This window comes from Pagrus major, chromosome 17, assembly GCF_040436345.1.
Source record: "Pagrus major chromosome 17, Pma_NU_1.0".
NCBI classification, from domain to species: domain Eukaryota; kingdom Metazoa; phylum Chordata; class Actinopteri; order Spariformes; family Sparidae; genus Pagrus; species Pagrus major.
Genome location: NC_133231.1, coordinates 26,461,171 through 26,480,603, shown reverse-complemented (window position 1 = coordinate 26,480,603; position 19,433 = coordinate 26,461,171). Strand labels below are relative to the sequence as shown.

Below are 19,433 nucleotides of genomic sequence, written 5' to 3'. Positions count from 1 at the left end.
TATACACAGTGCATGCATTAGTTTAATGGTTCATACGAGAGCCAGCACACTGACCTGCAAGAGCCAACGAGAACCAGAAGCTACAGGATCATACTATTATTATTGATGCATTAATGTGTAAGTAGCAGTTTACTGTTGGTGGAACTAGTTCAAACGCCTTGACGTACTGTTTGGTGATTATAACGTAATTTAACAGGTGAATCACGATCTGTAACTGAAGCTGCAGTGGAGTAAGCAGTATGATATGTTCCCCCTAAATTGCAGTAGAGTGGGAGTCTAAACCCTCAAATAAAATCACACAGACAGCACCCAGCAGTTGATTTCCTTCCATGTTTGACAAGTAGTGTTTTAAAATTTAATATCTAATTACACCCAGCTACTTAATGTGGACAGCAGCAGATGGGCTCAAATACAAAGTGACACCAGCACTCTCCTTTAACCTGAAACGAACCCAAAGGCGACCAAGCAGCAGAGAAAACGTATCCACTGAAGATGGAGCTGATGTCTTCCCCCCCTCCTCACTATTACCTCACTTCATTGTGCTTTATTGTGATTCAGGCTTTTCACTCTCTCTCTCTCTCTGTATTGAATACTTTTACTTTTTGAGACTTAAAGTGTCAGACGGAGCGGCTAATCAAATCAGATTTAGTCATGCAGGCTATTAGCTGAGAACCAGCAGATGGAGCCAAGTCTTTTAGTCATATCCTCAAGACAGGCTTCAAAGCCATTTGAGTCATGCCAGATGACGAGGTGTCATTTCCCACCAGTTATCCTCCCGCATAATAATGCTGTTATGCTATAGGTATATAAATGGCATTACTCTCTGTGAGTCTTTAGGACGCACCTGAAAGCTGAATGGGTGAATCTTCTTTAGGGCACAGTGGGAACATAAGAAAGAAGAAAAAGTGATATTTCATGCATATTTTGAGCTCCGAAGTTACCTTCACAGCTAACATTTGAAGGTTTAAAGTGTGAAAACAGCTTTGAAATTTGACATTTATGGTCTACAAATGTGACAATGTCTTTGTTTGGTTTTTTAATGTGCTATTATTGGACCGAAAAAACTCATTTGGGTGAGAAATGTCACAACTTACAGATCATGTTGAAATCTTAATTACTAATCATGACACAAAGTAGAATGCATTTCTTTTAACAAGTGAAATGAACCTTTTTTTTGCAATTTTCTAACTTGCTGTCAAAGAATATCATTAAAATTGCTGTTTTTTTGTACATTTAAAACAAATGTCTTGTTTCCCTGGATCAGTATGAAGTGTTGTAAGAACTGGTCGCCGTTAAAGTCGTGGTTAAACTCTGTCCAATCAGGTTTGTTTTTGGCAGGATGATCCTGCAAACCAAGGGTCGGTCCCAATATCTACATGTGCAGTCCTGAACGCTTAAGTGCACGTTCAAACGCCGCCAGGTAGTAGACGAGCACGTCCTACGTCGACTAGTACACACTTATTCCGATGCAGCTCTGATGTTGCATTAGAGCTAAGTGTTTGTGACAATTCACCACAGTCTACTGCGCAATATCAGTCCAGACATAGGCGGTAGGCTGGTTTTAGGACCAGCAGCAATCAGCAAACATGAAGAGTTTAAGTTTATGACAGGTTGGATTCAGCGTGAACAGTACTGACGTCCAAACTCTACAGAGAGATAGCCAAACCTCCACAGATGGCTATCCAGTCATATAGACAATCTGTTCTTCGAGATGGGATTAATGGAGAATAATATTGCATATTAGACTCTGTCAAGATAAGTATTGAATATAATTTCCTTTTATCAAAGATTTCGAATATTATATTGTATCCTTAAAACTTCCAGCAGACAGAAACCATCAGAATGATATCATGTTATCTCCCTCTTGTACAGTAGACCGACAGACCAGTGGTTCTCAAAGTGGGATGCCTTGAGGTCATTTAACGTGTCGCCACATTAAAAAAAAAAAGTGCTACATTTACTACTAACCCCCTAACCCTAACCCCCCAAATAAGACAAAGAAACTGAAAGATTGAGGCAGCGGTAGACAAATAACTCCCATTTGTTGCGAATAAAATTGCTGTTTTTCTCAAAGGAGTCTGGTGCCTTTAAAGAGAGCCTAAATGTATATAACAGCCTCAGGTTTCCCATCGGAAAGGGCTGTCTGACGGCAAGGTAAAGTGGTGAAAATATTCTAAATATAGTGTACACTTAAACTGATATTGATTTTTTAGGTGGCAAAAATGCATTTTGCTGCTTCCCTTGTCCGCAGCAGTGCATCACTTAGCTTCTGTGCTTGTATATCTACCATCTACTGCAGGTAATACACTGACTCATACAGCCACACTTCAAAAAACCCCAAACTAATCCCTTAACTTCATTTTATGCTATGTTTGTAACATATCAAAATAAAAGGATAAAAACAGAAAATCAAAACCTCTAAGTTGAAAACAGTTTAATATGCAGTTGCGCCGCAGCTGATGACATGTCAGCGCATGGTTGCCAGTTGTCATAGCAACGCAACACACTTTGTGACAGGACTTTTTCAGGAAGTCAGCAGTGAGATTAAACAGTGAAAATCAGAGGGGAGATGCGAGATTTGACACAGTAAACAGAGTTCAAAGAAACCGTGACATCTCTGCCCTCAACACAGTCTGACAGGACTGAATCTGAGCTGACCAACAGAAAATCAGACTCAGTGCCACTCAGCTAACAACCTCACAGATAAAAATGTGTCTGCTTGTGAAAGACAGATGTCCGTCCGTATCTGCTTCACCATGCCATTTCACATTGACAAGATCATGTATGTGTGATCTGGCTCCCTAATCCCCATTAGACATGAAAACAGGACAAGAAACCACCTGTCAGTGCACACAGACCTGCAGGTTGTGTTCTCTCTTCCCCAAAATCTTTTTTTTTTATTGTCAGAAATTGAATTTCATCTTACAATAATGTTTCCATTGGTGTATAAACACCCGAAACTAAGAATTGTTGTTTTTATTACATTAGAATGAGCCTTTTATATCTACAACAATCTGCAATCTGCAGCCAAACCTCCTCAGATGCCCCTAAAGTCTACACACTGCAATCCAAACCCATTTTGATTTTAAAGAAAATATAAAATATAAACTATAAGCAAGACCTTCAGGAGTGTAAAGCCAATGTAATTCTCTGTATCTGGAGAAGAAACCAGATTATCTGGTAACGTGAGGGGTTTACAGATCAAGTCTTAAAGCTCCCGAACATGAGTTTCTAGATGTATGCTCACATTTGTATGTGTAAACATTAGAGGATAACAGGTGTGTATCTTGAGTTTTAGTGGGATGAGATCAAAAAGAGCTCATTGCCCATCGAGAGGTTGATTTTAATTTCAATCTGCAGAGAACCGTTTATCTTGTGTTTGAGAATTGGCCTGTATTGTTTCACTTAATATTGATATAACCTTAAGATATTAAATCTAAAACTATAAAAAAGTGTGTCCTTAAATACATAATATGTTAGGGGGTTGAGGTGTCAGGACAAAAAACTTCCTTTGAAGAGGTGATGTGGTCTAAACATTTTGGGATCCACTGTTCTAGATATTAACTCGATTTAATTGCGTTTTCTGTCATTTGATTGCGACTGTATTATTAGTTATTAGTTCCAACAAATCATCTCAATGTTCGTTGATTTTACAGTGCTTGTTGTTGCAGTCTGACCAGGCGTCTCTCCACTGTGGAAATTACCACAAATTCATCACACAGGTCGGCACTTGACTCCTCTAAAATCCTGCGAGCATGGGTATTGGGACTGACCCCGAGTCGTGTTCTGCCTTATCAGTGAACAATTTCCTGTTTCAGTGTTTCAGATTGTGTGATTTGATCATGTAAGGAAGCTCATGTAGGACAAACTGCACCCCCTGTCTGAGACTGTACACTGCTGAGCTTGTTGTTGGACTGTATGGCACACCACTGCCCACCACAGGATCTGTGTCAACACTGCAGCTCTCTGTGACAAGTGGACATGTGTGGGTGTTTGATTTCTTGTTGATAATAAATGTACCTTGTGCTCTCCCCCATCACGCATCATGTGTTTCATTTGTGTGTGTCTCCATCTGATTTTTGTGTTGCTCAAAAATACATCCTACACAAACCACACCAACTCCATGGGAATCTCTCTTTATTTCACACTAACCACACGTCAATCTTTTCTAACTCGCATCGACCACTTCCTCTCCTCTGTACCGTCGCACCATGCACGTCCACCGTCTCCTCCTCCATCTGTCTGCCCCTGTCGTTGCTCTCGTCCTCCTCCACCCGCTCCAGAGTTTCCTCAGTAGAAGGTTGAAGGGCTCGATCAAGAGGGCTAAGAGTCAGCCCAAACTGGACCGAACCAGCAGTTTCCGCCACATCCTCCCCCGCTTCCGCAGTGCCGACCAAGACAGGTCAGTGAGTGAGTGAGTGTGTCGCAGAGACTTCGAGCATCCGTGTGAGGATTGATCTGCTGTGTTAACACGGGGTGGTTGTGTTTCTGCAAATGTTACAGCATCTTTTTTTCATCTACTTCTACAATCCAAAGAATATTTCTCACTGAAAGAGGATGTTGGGTTGTAGAAATACTCTTATTACATTGTATTCTAATTACTACATGAGTAAAAGTACAGACGTGTTATCAGTAAAATGTGCTAAAAGTATCAAAAGTAAAAGTATTTTTTTCTGTAGAATGATAATATATGTTTATATGTGACAGTATTAGATTGTAAATACTGATATATTAATGTTTAAGCAGCATGTTACATCATGTCGCCGGTCGAGAAGGAGCTAGTTCAAGCTACTTTATGTACAGTTGATATCAGATGATTAACGTGCAGAGGTGCAAGAAGTACTCAGAACTTGTGCTTAAGTAAAAGTATCAAAACCACAGTGTTGAAATACCCTGTTGCAAATCATCAAAATGATTTGGAAGCTGTTATTTTAAGGTCAAAAAGTTACATAATGTTGCTTTAACTATTTTTTATATTATAAGTGATGGGTAGCTGAAGAATTTCCCTTCTGGGATCAATAAAATGTTATCTTAATCTTTAATATTACATTGTTTTATCATTTATTTGTTGGATCTATTTTCTGTTTTTAAACTTAATCTGCAAAGTCACTGGTAACTAAAGTTGTCAAATAAATGTAGCTGAGGAAAAAGTAAGATATATTTTATTTATTTAACTTTTATTTAACCAGGAAAAAAGTATCAGTGAGATTAAAAATCTCTTTTTCAAGAGAGTCCTGGCAGAGACAGGCAGCAACACGGCTTCACTGACATAAAAAAATACTTATATCAATGGAAAAGAAGACAGATACCAATTAGTGAGACATTACTATCAAAACAATCATCAATATTTAAAACATCTTCAGGCGTACATCCTTTCTTCAAAGTCATTTAGAAACACATCCAGTGAGATCAGCAGTATTTGCCTCTGAAGTGCAGCGCTTGACTAAATGTGCTTAGTTACTTTTCACCACTGTTAATCTGAGAGAAAAGAAGATAGCACACATGTCTGCTACACACGTCTTTACTTACGTCTTAAAAATATTGAAAAATGTGGCCTCTTCGGGCCTCGAACAGTTATTCAAATAAAGCTTGTGTGAGAAGTTTAAAGGGGAAATCTCTCTTTGGTGAAAACGCTGACTATCGAAGACATCTGAAACATGACAAGAAATCCCAACTCTGCTTTTTTGAGAGCCAAAAAGGTTGACAACTGTTTTAACAATGTGTTGAATTCTATAAGCTTATATGTGGGTTTTTTTTAATCATAATCTTCGATGTAAATAATAAAGGTAGATAGAAATCCTCAAGGACAGTCTAGGTACCTCAAAATCAAATCCATCTTTATCATGTCACTGTCTCTAAACCTATTTCTGTCTGTCTGAGTCCATCCATCTATCTCTATCTCCATCCATCACTGTTATAAATTGTTGTTTATTTTACACTCTCATGTCCCACCACAGTGTCAGTTACAATTAAAACACTCGGCACCGTCGCCGTCTCTCTGCCGGGGCCATGAAAAAAAACATCCCCCCCCCCCTTTCTCCATGGCAACCAGCAGACAGCCATATGGCAGCTGCACAGACCATAATGAGTCAGTGGGAGATTTGCTTAATTATACCTCCTCTGTATCTTGTACGTAGTTGTTGCAGCACTGGCTCTCTTCAAGCAGAGAAGCTCGAGAGGTATAAGACTAATTTTAGACAGAAACTTGAGATGAGAGAATTTACTGGTGTAAGTTTGCACATGCAGTACATAATAATACACAAACGTCAGCCCTTTATGAGCTTTCTCTCCTCCAGTTTTAGCCTCTTTTTGCACAAAAAAACATATGGTCTTTCTCTCCAGCTCCACCTTGAAGAATTGTAGGGATCAGTAGGTGATTTAATGGTGGATTAAGGGGTGATGCCATCTCCCTTTCTAGCACAATGAGCAAAATGGATCCCTGTTAACCTGGCGGCAGAGAGAGTGCAGGGGCAGAGGGGTTGTTCAGTTGAATATGCTAGTCTGTCTGACTCATGGCTCTGACTGAAGTTTGTGTAAGTTAGAAAGTAAAAACCCGACCATGGCTCTGAAATATCAGCAGCCTAACTGTGCTGATAAGTGATAAATACATGGCGCTGTCTGCGGTGCTGAAGTAGAAGACAGCTTTGTTGCGCCCTTTTTTTTCTTCCAGTCCTGCCCTATCATTTTCTCTTAGCTATACCAGACATGTCACTCAAGTCTTGTGCAAGTCAAATCAAGTTGAGTTCTTAGTCCAGGCAAGTAAAGTACCGAGTCGTGTCATTTTCCTTCCCCAAGAAACGTCACATCATTGACATCATTGACCGGTTTATGTAACCTGTCCAAGAAGTGTGACGGTTAAATGGATTTCTGTTTATTGAGATTCAGGGAAATATATGTAACAAAACAAAACAAACAATTTGTAAAGCTTTCTTAATTTCTTCTCAATCAAAAGATATTCAGTCCGCGTCATTTTAAAGGGGGAAATGAACACAGTCGAGTCATTCTAGTCATCATGTGTCAAGTCAAGTCTTTAAGTTGAGTCTCAAGTCATTAATTTCTGTCAAGTCAAGTTACAAGTCGTCAAAACAGTGACTTGAGTCGAAATATCTGCTTTATATTTACAGATGTAGTTTTTCCTGTATCCGCAAATATTGGCTACAGATACTGTATATTAGTATCAGCGTATATGTTTTCTAGAGACTACAATGCAGAAAAGGACACTTAGGTAATTTATAATTATTAAATTCCCAGTAAAGTTGACTATTTCATTGCTCTGCTGTCATTTTAGACGTAAAGTTTACTGTCAAACTGTAAAAAAGTGTGTTTGTATCAGCGGACACATCGATATCTGAATTTGTTTTAAACCGAGTATCGTTTGAACTGTAGTTTTTACAATAGGGTTAAGGTTAGGGTTTAGCTCACCCCCCTAGTTAATATTACCAAATCACCCCACTGGTATATAAAAACCTAAAGAAAATAAATGAGGGAGGATGTTTTTACATAAATTTGCCTAATTAATAAACAATAATTCATTAGAAAAGGAGGCATCTTCAGTATTATGTTTAATATGGCAACTAATTATGATTTTCATTATCATAGTATTCAACCTTTAAAATTTAACAGAAAACACAGTTGTGATTCCCCAAAGCCCAACATGACGTCTTCAAAATCACTTTTCAAACCAAACCAACAGTCCAAAACTCAAAGATATTCAGTCTCCTGTTACATAAGAAGAAAAATAACACATCATCACAAGCGATAAGATAAAAAATGTTTGGATCTGTCTGGAAAAAATGACTTTAATGATTAATAGATTGTGAAAATAGTTACCAATTCATTTTCTGTCCATCGACAAATCAATTAAATAGACAAGTGGAGTCCTCTAAGCCTTAACTTCGTCCTTACAGTTGATCTATAAGCTCCCACTCGACACATACAGCCAAAGACAAACTCAAACTTCTCATGTGAAGGTCATCCTGGTAATCTAAACATCTAAACGCTGGGCAAGAGTGCACTCAGGAGAGCGCTAAAACCTTTTCTGAGCCAGGTGTCTGCCAAGGTGCGTTTCCACATGATTTATTCATTTGGGAAGCTCGTGGATGTCTATTTTCTCCGGCTGGTCTGAGGAGACACGCAACGGACAAGAAAGCTGAGAGCCTTGTGAAGTCTTTACTCTGGATGTTTTCTGTCAGATGTTGGGGGAACATCTGCAGCTTTGTTCATTATTATTCTCTTTTTTTTTTCTTGTCTTTATTTATTCGGGGAGGGTTTGCTGAGAACACATATCCTTTTTCAGCCTGGACTGAAATTCATGCAGCCAAAAATATGTGCCTCTCAGCTCCCAAACAGGCTCTAAAGCTCGAAATAATATAAGTGTTTTGCAAGTTTTTTCAATAATTACTTTTGCCTAATGGGTGCTTGAGTTTCCTTCCCTTACAATACTGTAGGTCATATAACTCCTATACCATTTACATGAAAACACTGTACATCTGAGCCTGTTTTTCAGCAGTTTCAGTGCAATTCGATTCAATTTAGAGCAGTTTTATTACCTGCATAGTGTTATGGTCTGTATATTTTCATTATCAATTATTCTCTTGAGTGCTTTTCCAATGAAAAGATACATTTTTTAAGCCTATAAAATGTCACAAAATCCTAAAATTTGGCCTGTAATTATTTTCAATAGCCAGTTTTCAAAGTCCAAAACCTGAAAATATAAATTTGCAATCATATTAAACAGAGAAAAGCCGCAGATCCTCACACTTTAGAAGTTTCAAATGTTTGGTATTTTTTTAGAAGTCTATTTTTTTTTCATTTACTTGTTACTTTTCAACACATAACAAACATTAAAAATAAGAACATAACCAGAAAAATAAGACAAAATAGTTGCATTAAACAACTAAAAGAAAGAGAAAACAAATGATTAATAAGAATCAGTAAATCAGCTATGGTCACATATGTCATGTAAAATTGTGAAAATTGTCACAAAAGTTCTGAAATCCTGTCGCCAAACGTCAAATCAAACTTGTTTGATTAAATCGCTTCAAAGTTTGAGCAGATTCATTTTCTACCATTGTGCTCCTTGACTGATCGTTCCTGCTTCTCTTCAGTATTGATTAGTTCAGTTCAGTGTCTTTGTGTAGTGTTGGTTGTCAGACTCGTTCTGCTTTAGTTCACTCAGCGATGCACAAAACATGTTCTCAATATCACAAAGTGCATCTGCTGATTGAATCTTTGTCTCTAGTCCTTTTTTCTCAGACGTGTGCTCCTTCAGTCGTGACGTGTTAAATAAAATTTGCAAGGTGTGTGTGTGTCTGAGCACGCGTGCGTGTGTGTGTGTGTGTTGTCTTTTCATGTTTGACTCTCCCCGCTGAGACCTGGCGTAGACCTCCTTTTACCTCCAGCACTCTTACTCTCTCTCAATCCCTCGCACATCCTCCTCCCCTCTAATCCGTGCTCTCACTTTCTTCCTCTCCAAAGGATCCACTGTTTACATAATCAACGTGATTTCCTCCGAGGTCTTCTCTCTCTCTCTCTCTCGATCCCCTTCCCCTCTCAGCCTTTCCTTCTCTCACATCCTCTCATGACCTCCCCCCACTCTCTCTTTCTCTGTATTTCCCTCAATCTGACTCATTCCTATGGGTCTATTTTTATCTCTCTCTCTCTCATTCTCTCTGTGTGTTGCTCTCCCCCTCCGTCCCGTACATGCAATCAGTTTTCTGTTGATGAACGTTATGATTGAACGTAGACAAAAGCAGTGCGAGCGCAGGGGAAGAGCTGAGAGTCGGACGCAGCGCGGAGGACACACAGTACCTTTTCTTTCTTTCCTTTTTCCTCATTTCCATCCCCCTTTTTCTTCTGTGAGGGTCTTCGTCGCACCTGACCGTCCCTCCTCGCTCTCCGGTTAGACTCACTGTGTCATCATACGTTTGTTTGAGTGGCCGTCTGTGATTTTTACATGCATACATCCGTTTGTGGGAGTGAGTGTGTAGGTGAGCGTGACTTTACCGGAAAAACCCTCTTCACTTGTTAGTGCGAGCCGTTTTGCATATGTGTGTCAGGATTAATGATGGTATTAAGACTCATCTTAAGATATTTTGTGTGGAGTTTAAAATATTTTTGCCCGGAGGGAAGAGACGGGGATAAATCCGGACAGACAGCTATGTAAACACTTAAAAAAAACAGACAAAACTGTGGCGCATTGTGAAAGTTAATCCTTTCTGATTGTGTGTAATAGCTGACGTGATACAAACAAGTCAAACAAGGTTAGAATGAGCGTTTATGTGATGCGCTGACTCATTAGTCTGAGTCAGTTTGCTGTCTTCTCAGTCTGGATTTTCTTAAAAATTCAACTAATGAACCTTGTGGCGTCAGTCAGTCAGTCCACTTCACAGCTGCGTGTTAAATAATTCAGAAAATTTTCATTATTTTTCTTGGCCTGAGATGTAGCGTCTACTCTGCCTCTGTCTTTGCCTCTTAGCTATGAAGCGATAATAGCTTTGACTAAAAGATAATTACTTGGCGTCGACAGCCACACCAGCTAAAATGTTGAAAAATCACATGTGATTTAAGTTGGTGTTGACAACATCTGTGTCAGGATTTGTCTAAAAGGATACATAAATATGTGGTTTAGGTAGAAAATCTGTGTTATTTTGTACAAGGAGATTTTTACTGGTTGTTCTATTATGCTATAGTAGGAACAGTGGATATTTTCTCCATGTTTTATGTTGAATATCTTATGTAATTTACTTAAACTCAACTTGGCAAACAGACGTCTTGTGTTGCCAGCTGGATGTCTTTTTTATTGGCTCAAGATACACATAACATAGATAGCAACAGGGATGTTTTAATAGCCCAAGATCCATATAGGGATCGATAGACGTGGTTGTTTCAGGGCCGATAGCGATACCAATCATCAGTAATCAGGGAGACCGATATAATAAAAGTCTTAGTGTCAACATAGCGGGGGAACAGACTTTGACACGACACAAACACTCTTGTTTTACCTCGGTTTCTATCGCTCTCCTTCTTCACCCTCGTTGCCTCCTCCATCAGCAGGATTCATTATTTTCGTAGTTGTCCCGGTTGTTCCTCTGTTACCTGGGGATAGTGACTAGGAAAAACAGTGCCTCTTCCTGTTTTGGTTGCGGAATAATATAACCTTCTTTTATGGGTAAAAATCCAGCCCGGTGGCGGACTGAAATGTATATTGAAAGCGAGGTTTACAGGGAATCAATCCATATGTGGGTGGTGTCATTTTTCTTTGGCCATTACACTTTGCAGTCCGTCCTAACTTCAAAGTGATAAGCCAAAAATCAAAAACGATTGACGACAGTTTTGAGGTACTTGTACTTTACCTTGAGTATTTCCATTTTCTTCTACTCTGTACTTCTCTACATTTTTCTAAAGCCATAAATCACTTTTAAAAACTCTTTTTTTAATTCGGTCTGATTAAATTTCCTCTTTTTTTACAACTTTGTTTTAATGTTTTCTGTTATGACGTTGGTTTTAATCTTACCTGTACAGAATTTTATTTTACTTCACCGTACAAGCACCTTGTAACCTTGTTACAGAAAGGTGCTATATAAATAAATGTGATATTATTATTTTATTTGATAGTTACTAGTTTCTATGCAGATTCAAGTTTTGTTTATAAAAGGCACTGTGGTTTAGGATTAACACATCATTTCTATACGCTGAAGGACAGATATTTTTCTTTAGTTTCTCGTACACAGAGCTGAAGCCACCTTCAATAACAGAGCCTCTCCCTCTTGCACATCTAACCACAACTATCGCTCCTCCCAGGACCCGTTTGATGCAGAGCTTCAAAGAGTCCCACTCCCATGAGTCCTTGCTGTCTCCCAGCAGCGCCGCCGAGGCGCTGGACCTCACGCTGGACGAGGACGCCATCATCAAACCTGTTCACTCAAGCATCCTGGGACAAGAGTACTGCTTTGAGGTGAGAGCCGAGCTGCACGCTGTGGACAAAACAACAGCACACTCACACACAAAGTGCAGTGTACAGAGCAGTAAGTAGCAGCAAAGATGTTGTTTCAGCCTGACAAGTGACAGTGATGTGATGTGAAAGAGACTGATGTGAAGTGAAAACATATTTTTTTTTTTTTTTTTTACATGTGAAAAAATGAAAGCAACAAGGACACTGAAATGCGTCCCTACATAATTTGCTGCAGGAGTCTGTCAGCTTTTTCCATCACCTTTCCATTAGTGGAACATGACAGAGGTTGAGAGTGAATACAAGACTTTTTTTTTTTGGCGCCTTTAGTTGCAGTCTCCATAGTTACTAATGGCTGTGGTTGTTGAATTTACCATTGGCTATAACCTCAGGTGACTACGGCATCGGGAACCAAGTGCTTTGCGTGTCGCTCAGCTGCAGAGAGAGACAAATGGATCGAGAACCTGCAGAGAGCTGTCAAGCCCAACAAGGTGAGGGGAGAGAAAGGGATGCGGTAGAGGAAGCAAAAAAAAGGATGATCCCTCTGTCTGTGTGTCTCTCTCTCTCCTCCCCGTCTCCCGTTGTTGTTGTCTGTTTTCAATAAGAGCGCACCGCTTCATTTCTCTGTGTGAACTCCATCCTCGTGTCTGTGTGTGTCTGTGTTGAACAATTTAGTCGCTTCTCCAAGCAAATATTAAAGCTGCACAAGGTAATGTTGCAGGGTGGAGGATCCAAACTGCTGCTTTCAAAAAAACTTTGATATCCGCGAATCAGGTAATGTGATCTCAGTAAATTATACGCAGCAGGCTCATGTTTACCAGAGCAGCGTGACTTCCATACTTGATGTTAAAGGATACTGAAGTGACAATATACAAAAGATCCAGGTCTGCCCTCACTGTGAGCCTCATGCAAGAACAGTGTCAGTCTGATTCTTTATCGATTGAACAGATAGACTATTGTAACGGACATGCTGGTCGACGTTCCAGCATGGTGTTTCCACCTTTACTTCAAATGATCATTTTACAGACATTACAATTGGCACTGTTGTCATCTTGAAGCCACACTTTGGACCGTCTGTGACTCCTTCCTGTTGTTCCAAGAAGTGTCCAGCTGTGCAGACTAGGGATGAGCGAGTACCCCATCGTCTGCGTCGTATTCAGAATAGGTGGGGCTGAAACTGGGAGGTGGATGGGACTGAGCAGAAGTTGTCAATTCAGGCCTGAAATTCATATGTGCTGAACAGAAGTTGCAATATTTTAAACCATTTACAGAACAGCCTCAGAATTGAGTTTCAAAATCAACGTGTTTGATCACAAGAGTAATAGATCTACTTCCAAACACGCTTTTTATAAACTTGAATGAAAAGTCTACCCAAAGGAAGATTGTTACGGACATTGACACATTATCGCTCAGATTTCAGCCGAGGACTCGCTAAACCCTCGGGTTTAAACATTCAGTCATTAATAAATCAAATTGATAATCTCGGAGGCATACCATTCCGATCAATCAATCAATCAGTCAATCAATTAACATGGCACAATCAATCAATTGTGCCATGTAAAAGTAATTTCAGAGGTTTGTGGCACCAAGTTTCTTGTACTTAACATTTTCTTTTAGTTACAAAGAAAATTCAGAAGTGGTCTAGACCTGTTGTTTAAGTCATGAAGTCATGTACAGATGGTCTTCTCCACTCATGTGACCTGAAGTCATGATACCTTTCAATTTATCATGCAACAGCACAAAACTTAATATATAATATGTAACATTTCTACATAAAACGGATAAAAACCGACTAGAGCTTCGTTATAAATGTTGTGAGTTGTGTATCTGCATTATCCCAAATGTTTCCAACAAATGCTCGAAGAGAAATACAAAATTTACTCAAGATAAGAGAGCGTTTCATTTGGTTGCTATAACTTCTGGGGAAAAATCAGACGTCAGAGAGAGAGAGAGAGGAAGTCGTTGAACCTTATCTATGGCCATGTCTGCCTGAGTCACGTTAGATTTATCCTCAGTGATGGCAGGATGTCAGCGATGACGACAGCAACTCAGATGATCCCACATCATGAGACCACATCTTTTGTTTTCATAGTTTTAATTGAGAGACCCCAAACCGAGAAATTACATGCTGGAACAACTCTTTCAACCATCTCAGGGTCTTCTCTGCAGGTCACTGTCCGCTGTCGTCCTCTGTGTCACCTGACAGTGTAACTTCAGCTATTGTAGGCTTTAACAAGCTGTGTAATATCTCTGACTGTCATGTCCCCTTCACCCCGTCCAACCTCATGTTAAATCATCCCCTCTTTATTTCTGTTACAGTACAGAGCTGCTCGATACCACCTTGTCCACCACTAATATATTCTAGTACTTGTCAGGGAGGGGGGGTTCGGTGAATCCAATTTAAAACACTTGAAGGAACAAGGCTCACAGAAATAAAGTTCAGAATATGAAAACGTTCTTGCATGAAGCCCAATGTCATACCTGACACCAGACTAAAGTTCAAGAAGTGCACAGACGGGATCCTCTACTTTTATGCAGATCTATTGAGAGATTTAAGCGGATGTGATGGTGTATTTTCACATGAAAATCTGTCCTAGTGCAGCTTTAAGGTGCTGTGATTTTATTTCCATCCTCACAGCTTTTAAGAAAACAACAAATCTCAGCCTTTCATATCAGCTCCGAGTAAAACCAATATCCTAATTTTCTACCCAGATTTCATAGTTCTTTAAAATTCTCCCATATCTTCTTTCTCTGTTATTACAAGCAGTGAACAGGCATGTGAGATATGCGAGCTTTGAAGGCAACCGGGGACGCAGAGTTATTAAGGCAGACTGAGATGAAACATCACCCGAGTTGTACTCCGTCGTCCAGATGCTCAGGCCGCGGGGGTCCTGGCTGAGTCATGGAGCTCCAAGGACTCCACACGGGGGCTCTCTCCAAAATTGTCCCCCCTCCTACCCGCAAACAACTCGAAACTGTGCAGCACAAACCAGATGCATCGTCAGAGATAAGACTCACCGCAGAGACGAGGATTATCATTATGCTTCTTAACTTTTTTTTTAATTCCCTCTTTGAGCTTTGGTTGTTTGTTGTTTCAAAAAGCAGAGCAGCCACTTCACCCCACTTTAATTTTTTTTACCCTTTTTTGTAGTAAAAAAATATGACAGAAACTCGTGAAGATGTAACACGATATCAAGGCGGAGAACTCGAGCCCATGCTGGTGCTGCTGCACTGTATGTGCACTGGCAAACTGAGTCACCAGATGCCCAGCGCATTCAAACTCAGAGGTTTGGAATTAATTATGCCCCGTGTTTGGCGCTGGTTATCAAAGAGCATACAAATGGAGAACTTAAGAGCCTTGGATGTGGCTGATGCTCACGTATTGAGGCGTCTAAATTAGGACCTAAATAGTCTGAAGCAAACCAGGGGGCTAACAACAATGGCATTTGAGCCCAATTGAAATGACTCAGCCCCCAGTTCGCTGGAACGTCACTCTGCAATCAACACGGCGCTCTCTCCTCCCATGGGGGATGTCAAATATAGCTTTGGTCTTTGTGATCATGATTAGGAAGCGTAGCTGTCTACAGAAGCATTTCCACCATTGTTTGTCCCTCGTCTTTGCAGCACATGTGCTTTGTGTCGTTTGTGTCTTCTGCCTTATAGTGGATTACGTTTTTCATCCACTATCCTCCTCTTCCACTTCACATCTTCTGTTTCCTTTCCTCTCTGCGTCGCTGTCGTGCTGTCTTCTGTATTCGAGAACGATCTGTCACATACAGTCTACAATCTACAGTCACCAGCCATTTCTCTCCTGTCATTTACTCTGTTCTCCTGCAGGCTGACCTGCTGTCGCCCTTTACTCACACACACTGCCTCTCTTTCCATAACTTTTTTGCTTTGCTGTTTCTCATGTATCATCTTCTCCTGCATAGCTTTTTTTAGTGACTGTATTATTAGCTGCACTTGACCTTGTCTGACCCGACTCCATCTCCGCGCAGGACAACAGCCGGAGGGTGGACAATGTGCTCAAACTGTGGATCATCGAGGCCCGCGAGCTTCCAGCCAAGAAGCGCTACTACTGCGAACTTTGTCTGGACGACATGCTGTACGCACGCACCACCAGCAAGCCCCGCACCGACACCGTTTTCTGGGGCGAGCACTTCGAATTCAACAACCTGCCAGCCGTCCGCAACCTACGCCTTCATCTATACAAGGAGACGGACAAGAAGAGACGCAAGGTAACAAAAGAGGTTTGTAGAGCAGGGAGGTCTGAGAATGTAGTTCGTTACAACAAAGCAGAGACGAAAACGCTGCTGTGATATTTGTTTTATTCCAACCTTCTGTTTCCTAAAGGTCCAATGTGTGGGATTTATGAGGATGTGTTGGCAGAAATGGAGTGTAGTTTTTTTATATTTATGTTTTCATCAGTGTGTAATCACCTGGGACTAAGAATAGTTGTGTATTTGTTACTTAGAATGAGCCTTTATGTGTCCTCTTCCACTGAGTCCGCCATGGTGCAGTGACATTTAATACAGAAGCCCAGAATGGACAAACCAAACACTGGCCCTAGAGGGGTTATTCGATGGTGTTAGTCTGCAACCTCACTGCTAGATGCCACTAAATCCTACACACTGGACTTCTGTCGGATTGCTACAGCTGTGTTATGATTTTATGGGAATAGAAATGCTCAAATATACCTTAAAGTGAATTCTCAAGTGGCTTTAATTGATATTATTTTCATACTATAATTAATCATAATAGAAATAATCATATGAGAATCTGAAAACAGTGTGACAGTATGAAAGGAGTTGCTGAACCCAGCTGATTTAGTTTCGGCTCATTGTTGAGCTGCACAACCCGCCACTCCACTGCTTAACTCTCGCAGCTCTCACAGCATCGATTACAGCAACAGCAAGCAGCTGTTTTGTGCCACAAAGCTCTACAAAGCCACTGTACGCTACCTGCTCAGCACCGAGCAGCAGACATACACAATCAGTGACTAGCTGGTGACGATAAGCCTTTTTTACACAAAGGCCTCACAACGCAGCTGCAACTGAGCCACCTTTGTTTACTCATAATTCACACGGTGACACCACTTTGTGTGATTTTAGCTAGCAAGAAAAAGAGGCATGACATGCAACACAAACGTCTGACATACGTCCAAAAACAATGTCATGACATGGCAATGAAAGTCATGTATGCCTCTGTTACCAATCAGAGAGTAAGGACATCCTGGACCTCATGTTGTCTCTCCAGTTCTCCAACATTTTTGGTTGCTGGTGTTCTTCTTTGAATTCGTTGCTATCTGCTGCCAGCGGCCGTTTAAATCTCCCACTTGTGGGTCTCACACAGATGCCGTAACACGTCGTCTAAACATCACATCCTGCCGGCTTCCTACCTTTTATACAGAACGGTGAGGCAGAATATCAGTGCAACATTCCCGCCTTCAACAAGCTTCATGAAAGGGGCTAATAGTGGAGCATTCAGCAGTTAAAGAGCCAGTTATTTCCCTCAGGAGTCGGAAGACACCAAAACAGAGCTATGAGAGAGTGAATGTTGGACACACGGCTGTGAATTAAGATAATATTGCTCCATAACTCCGCAAATAAGAAACTGTTTCACCAGATAAAAGAAAAGAGAAAATCTTTACCAGCCCTCCGTCTCCTTTCCCTTCTCCCTTCCAACATTTTAACAACAATGTGCCTCTTTAAAGCATAAAATAATTCACTGTGAGAAAGTAACATGATGCAAAATTCTTGCATTGTCATTCAGCGGCTTTATAATACAATAGCCAATGGGGAAAGGGAGGTCTCGTCTGTCTTGTCTTTGTCATTTTGCTTCAAAAACAGTTACGGTTATACAACGTCCATAGTTCTGGCTGGAGGGAAAGAGGAGTGTCTTCAAACTGCAGTGAGTCAAGTTCAAACCCAGAAAGACAGAAAAGCAAGAAACAATCATGACTGATAAAGTAATCATTGTGTCACTGCCGTGGATCAACAACCCTGTCAGCCTCCTGCAGATACACAACATTATTTGCCTTTTGTTCTGTTCTGCCCCCTTTAGGTTTTGTCACTTTTGAAAATAATACATTTATTAACAAGAATACTGAGTCACAAAAAGGGATAATTTCTATTCTAGGAGCAGCACCACCGTAACAAAACAACTGATGTCTAGCTTCAAACCACACTCCAGGGATCCAGTGTTAGTCTTGCTGCTCATTATTTATTCAGTGCTTAAGCTTTAAATGAACTTTTTATGCCATTTTACACTTTCAGATTATTGTCAGAAATTTCCTACAGATGTTATGAGAGACAACTTCCCTCTGAAACATGCTTATCTCCACTAAAATCAACTTTTTTTTTTCCTCTCTCAGGAAAAGAGCACATACTTAGGACTCGTAAGCATCCCCATCTCAAGCATCACCGGACGTCAGTTTGTGGAGCAGTGGTACCCGGTCATCCAGCCCAGCGTCCTCACCAAGGGGGCTGGGGTCGGAGGGGGGAAGATCATCAACGCATCCCTACGCCTCAAATCCCGCTTCCAGACCATGAACATCCTGCCCATGGAGCTGTACAAGGAGTTCGCGGAGTACGTCACCAATAACTACCGCACCATGTGTGCTGTGCTGGAGCCCGTGCTGAGTGTCAAGAGCAAAGAGGAGGTGGCCTGTGCGTTGGTGCATATACTGCAGAGCACGGGGAAGGCTAAGGTAAGGGACGCCTCCGTGTGGCGTTAAAATACGTCAAACTGATCTAAAACTAGGATTATTCAGAGCTTAATCTTTTTTTTCCTTTTGTCCAGGACTTCCTGTCGGACATGGCGATGTGCGAGGTAGACAGATTCATCGACCGAGAACACCTTATCTTCAGAGAGAACACTCTGGCCACCAAAGCCATAGAAGAGTACCTCAAACTGATCGGACATAAGTACCTCAAGGATGCTATAGGTGAGTGGGACGACGTTTGAGTTTCTCACTCTGTGAACTAACTGCGCAATTTAAACACCAATATGAAATGTATTTAAAATTCAGGGGATGAACTTTTGGAGGTTTTGGGAAAGAGAAAAACTTTTAATCAAAGAAAAATTCTCCCTTAGAAAGACCCACTTTCTCTGAGCCTGCCTCATTGTTTTTGGCTTTAAGGGATGGTTCGGTTTTGTGAGGGAACGTTATAATTTTCCACCAAACTCAGAGTTTATATCTGTGAAAATCTTAACAATTAAACTGTAATTTGGAACTGCTGTGCTCGACATTTGACACGAAACAGGAAGTGGAAAGGAGGCAAGATAATGTAATTTAAAAGTATAAATGAAATAAGGATTTAAAAAAAAAACATCCGCTTTCTTTTTATAGAACATTTAATCCATAAAACTTAGATGAAACTGCTACACATCAAATTGTATAGTTAAAAAAAATTCTATTTAAATTAAAAGGTGGCAAATATACATATAAAATAAAATAATTAAATTATAAAGTAGGGTAGTT

At 40.5% G+C, this 19,433-nt stretch overlaps 1 protein-coding gene across 1 annotated transcript in view; it reads left to right on the top strand.

The window, feature by feature from the left end:
* The window catches only part of syngap1b (synaptic Ras GTPase activating protein 1b), a 114,998-nt gene that overhangs the window by 69,026 nt on the left and 26,539 nt on the right, over positions 1-19,433 (top strand). The window contains exons 4-9 of the mRNA XM_073485593.1: positions 4,284-4,402; positions 11,803-11,956; positions 12,343-12,441; positions 15,949-16,188; positions 18,324-18,659; positions 18,752-18,896. Of these exons, the coding sequence (XP_073341694.1) occupies positions 4,284-4,402; positions 11,803-11,956; positions 12,343-12,441; positions 15,949-16,188; positions 18,324-18,659; positions 18,752-18,896 (1,093 nt within the window). The remainder of the gene's footprint in view (positions 1-4,283; positions 4,403-11,802; positions 11,957-12,342; positions 12,442-15,948; positions 16,189-18,323; positions 18,660-18,751; positions 18,897-19,433) is intronic.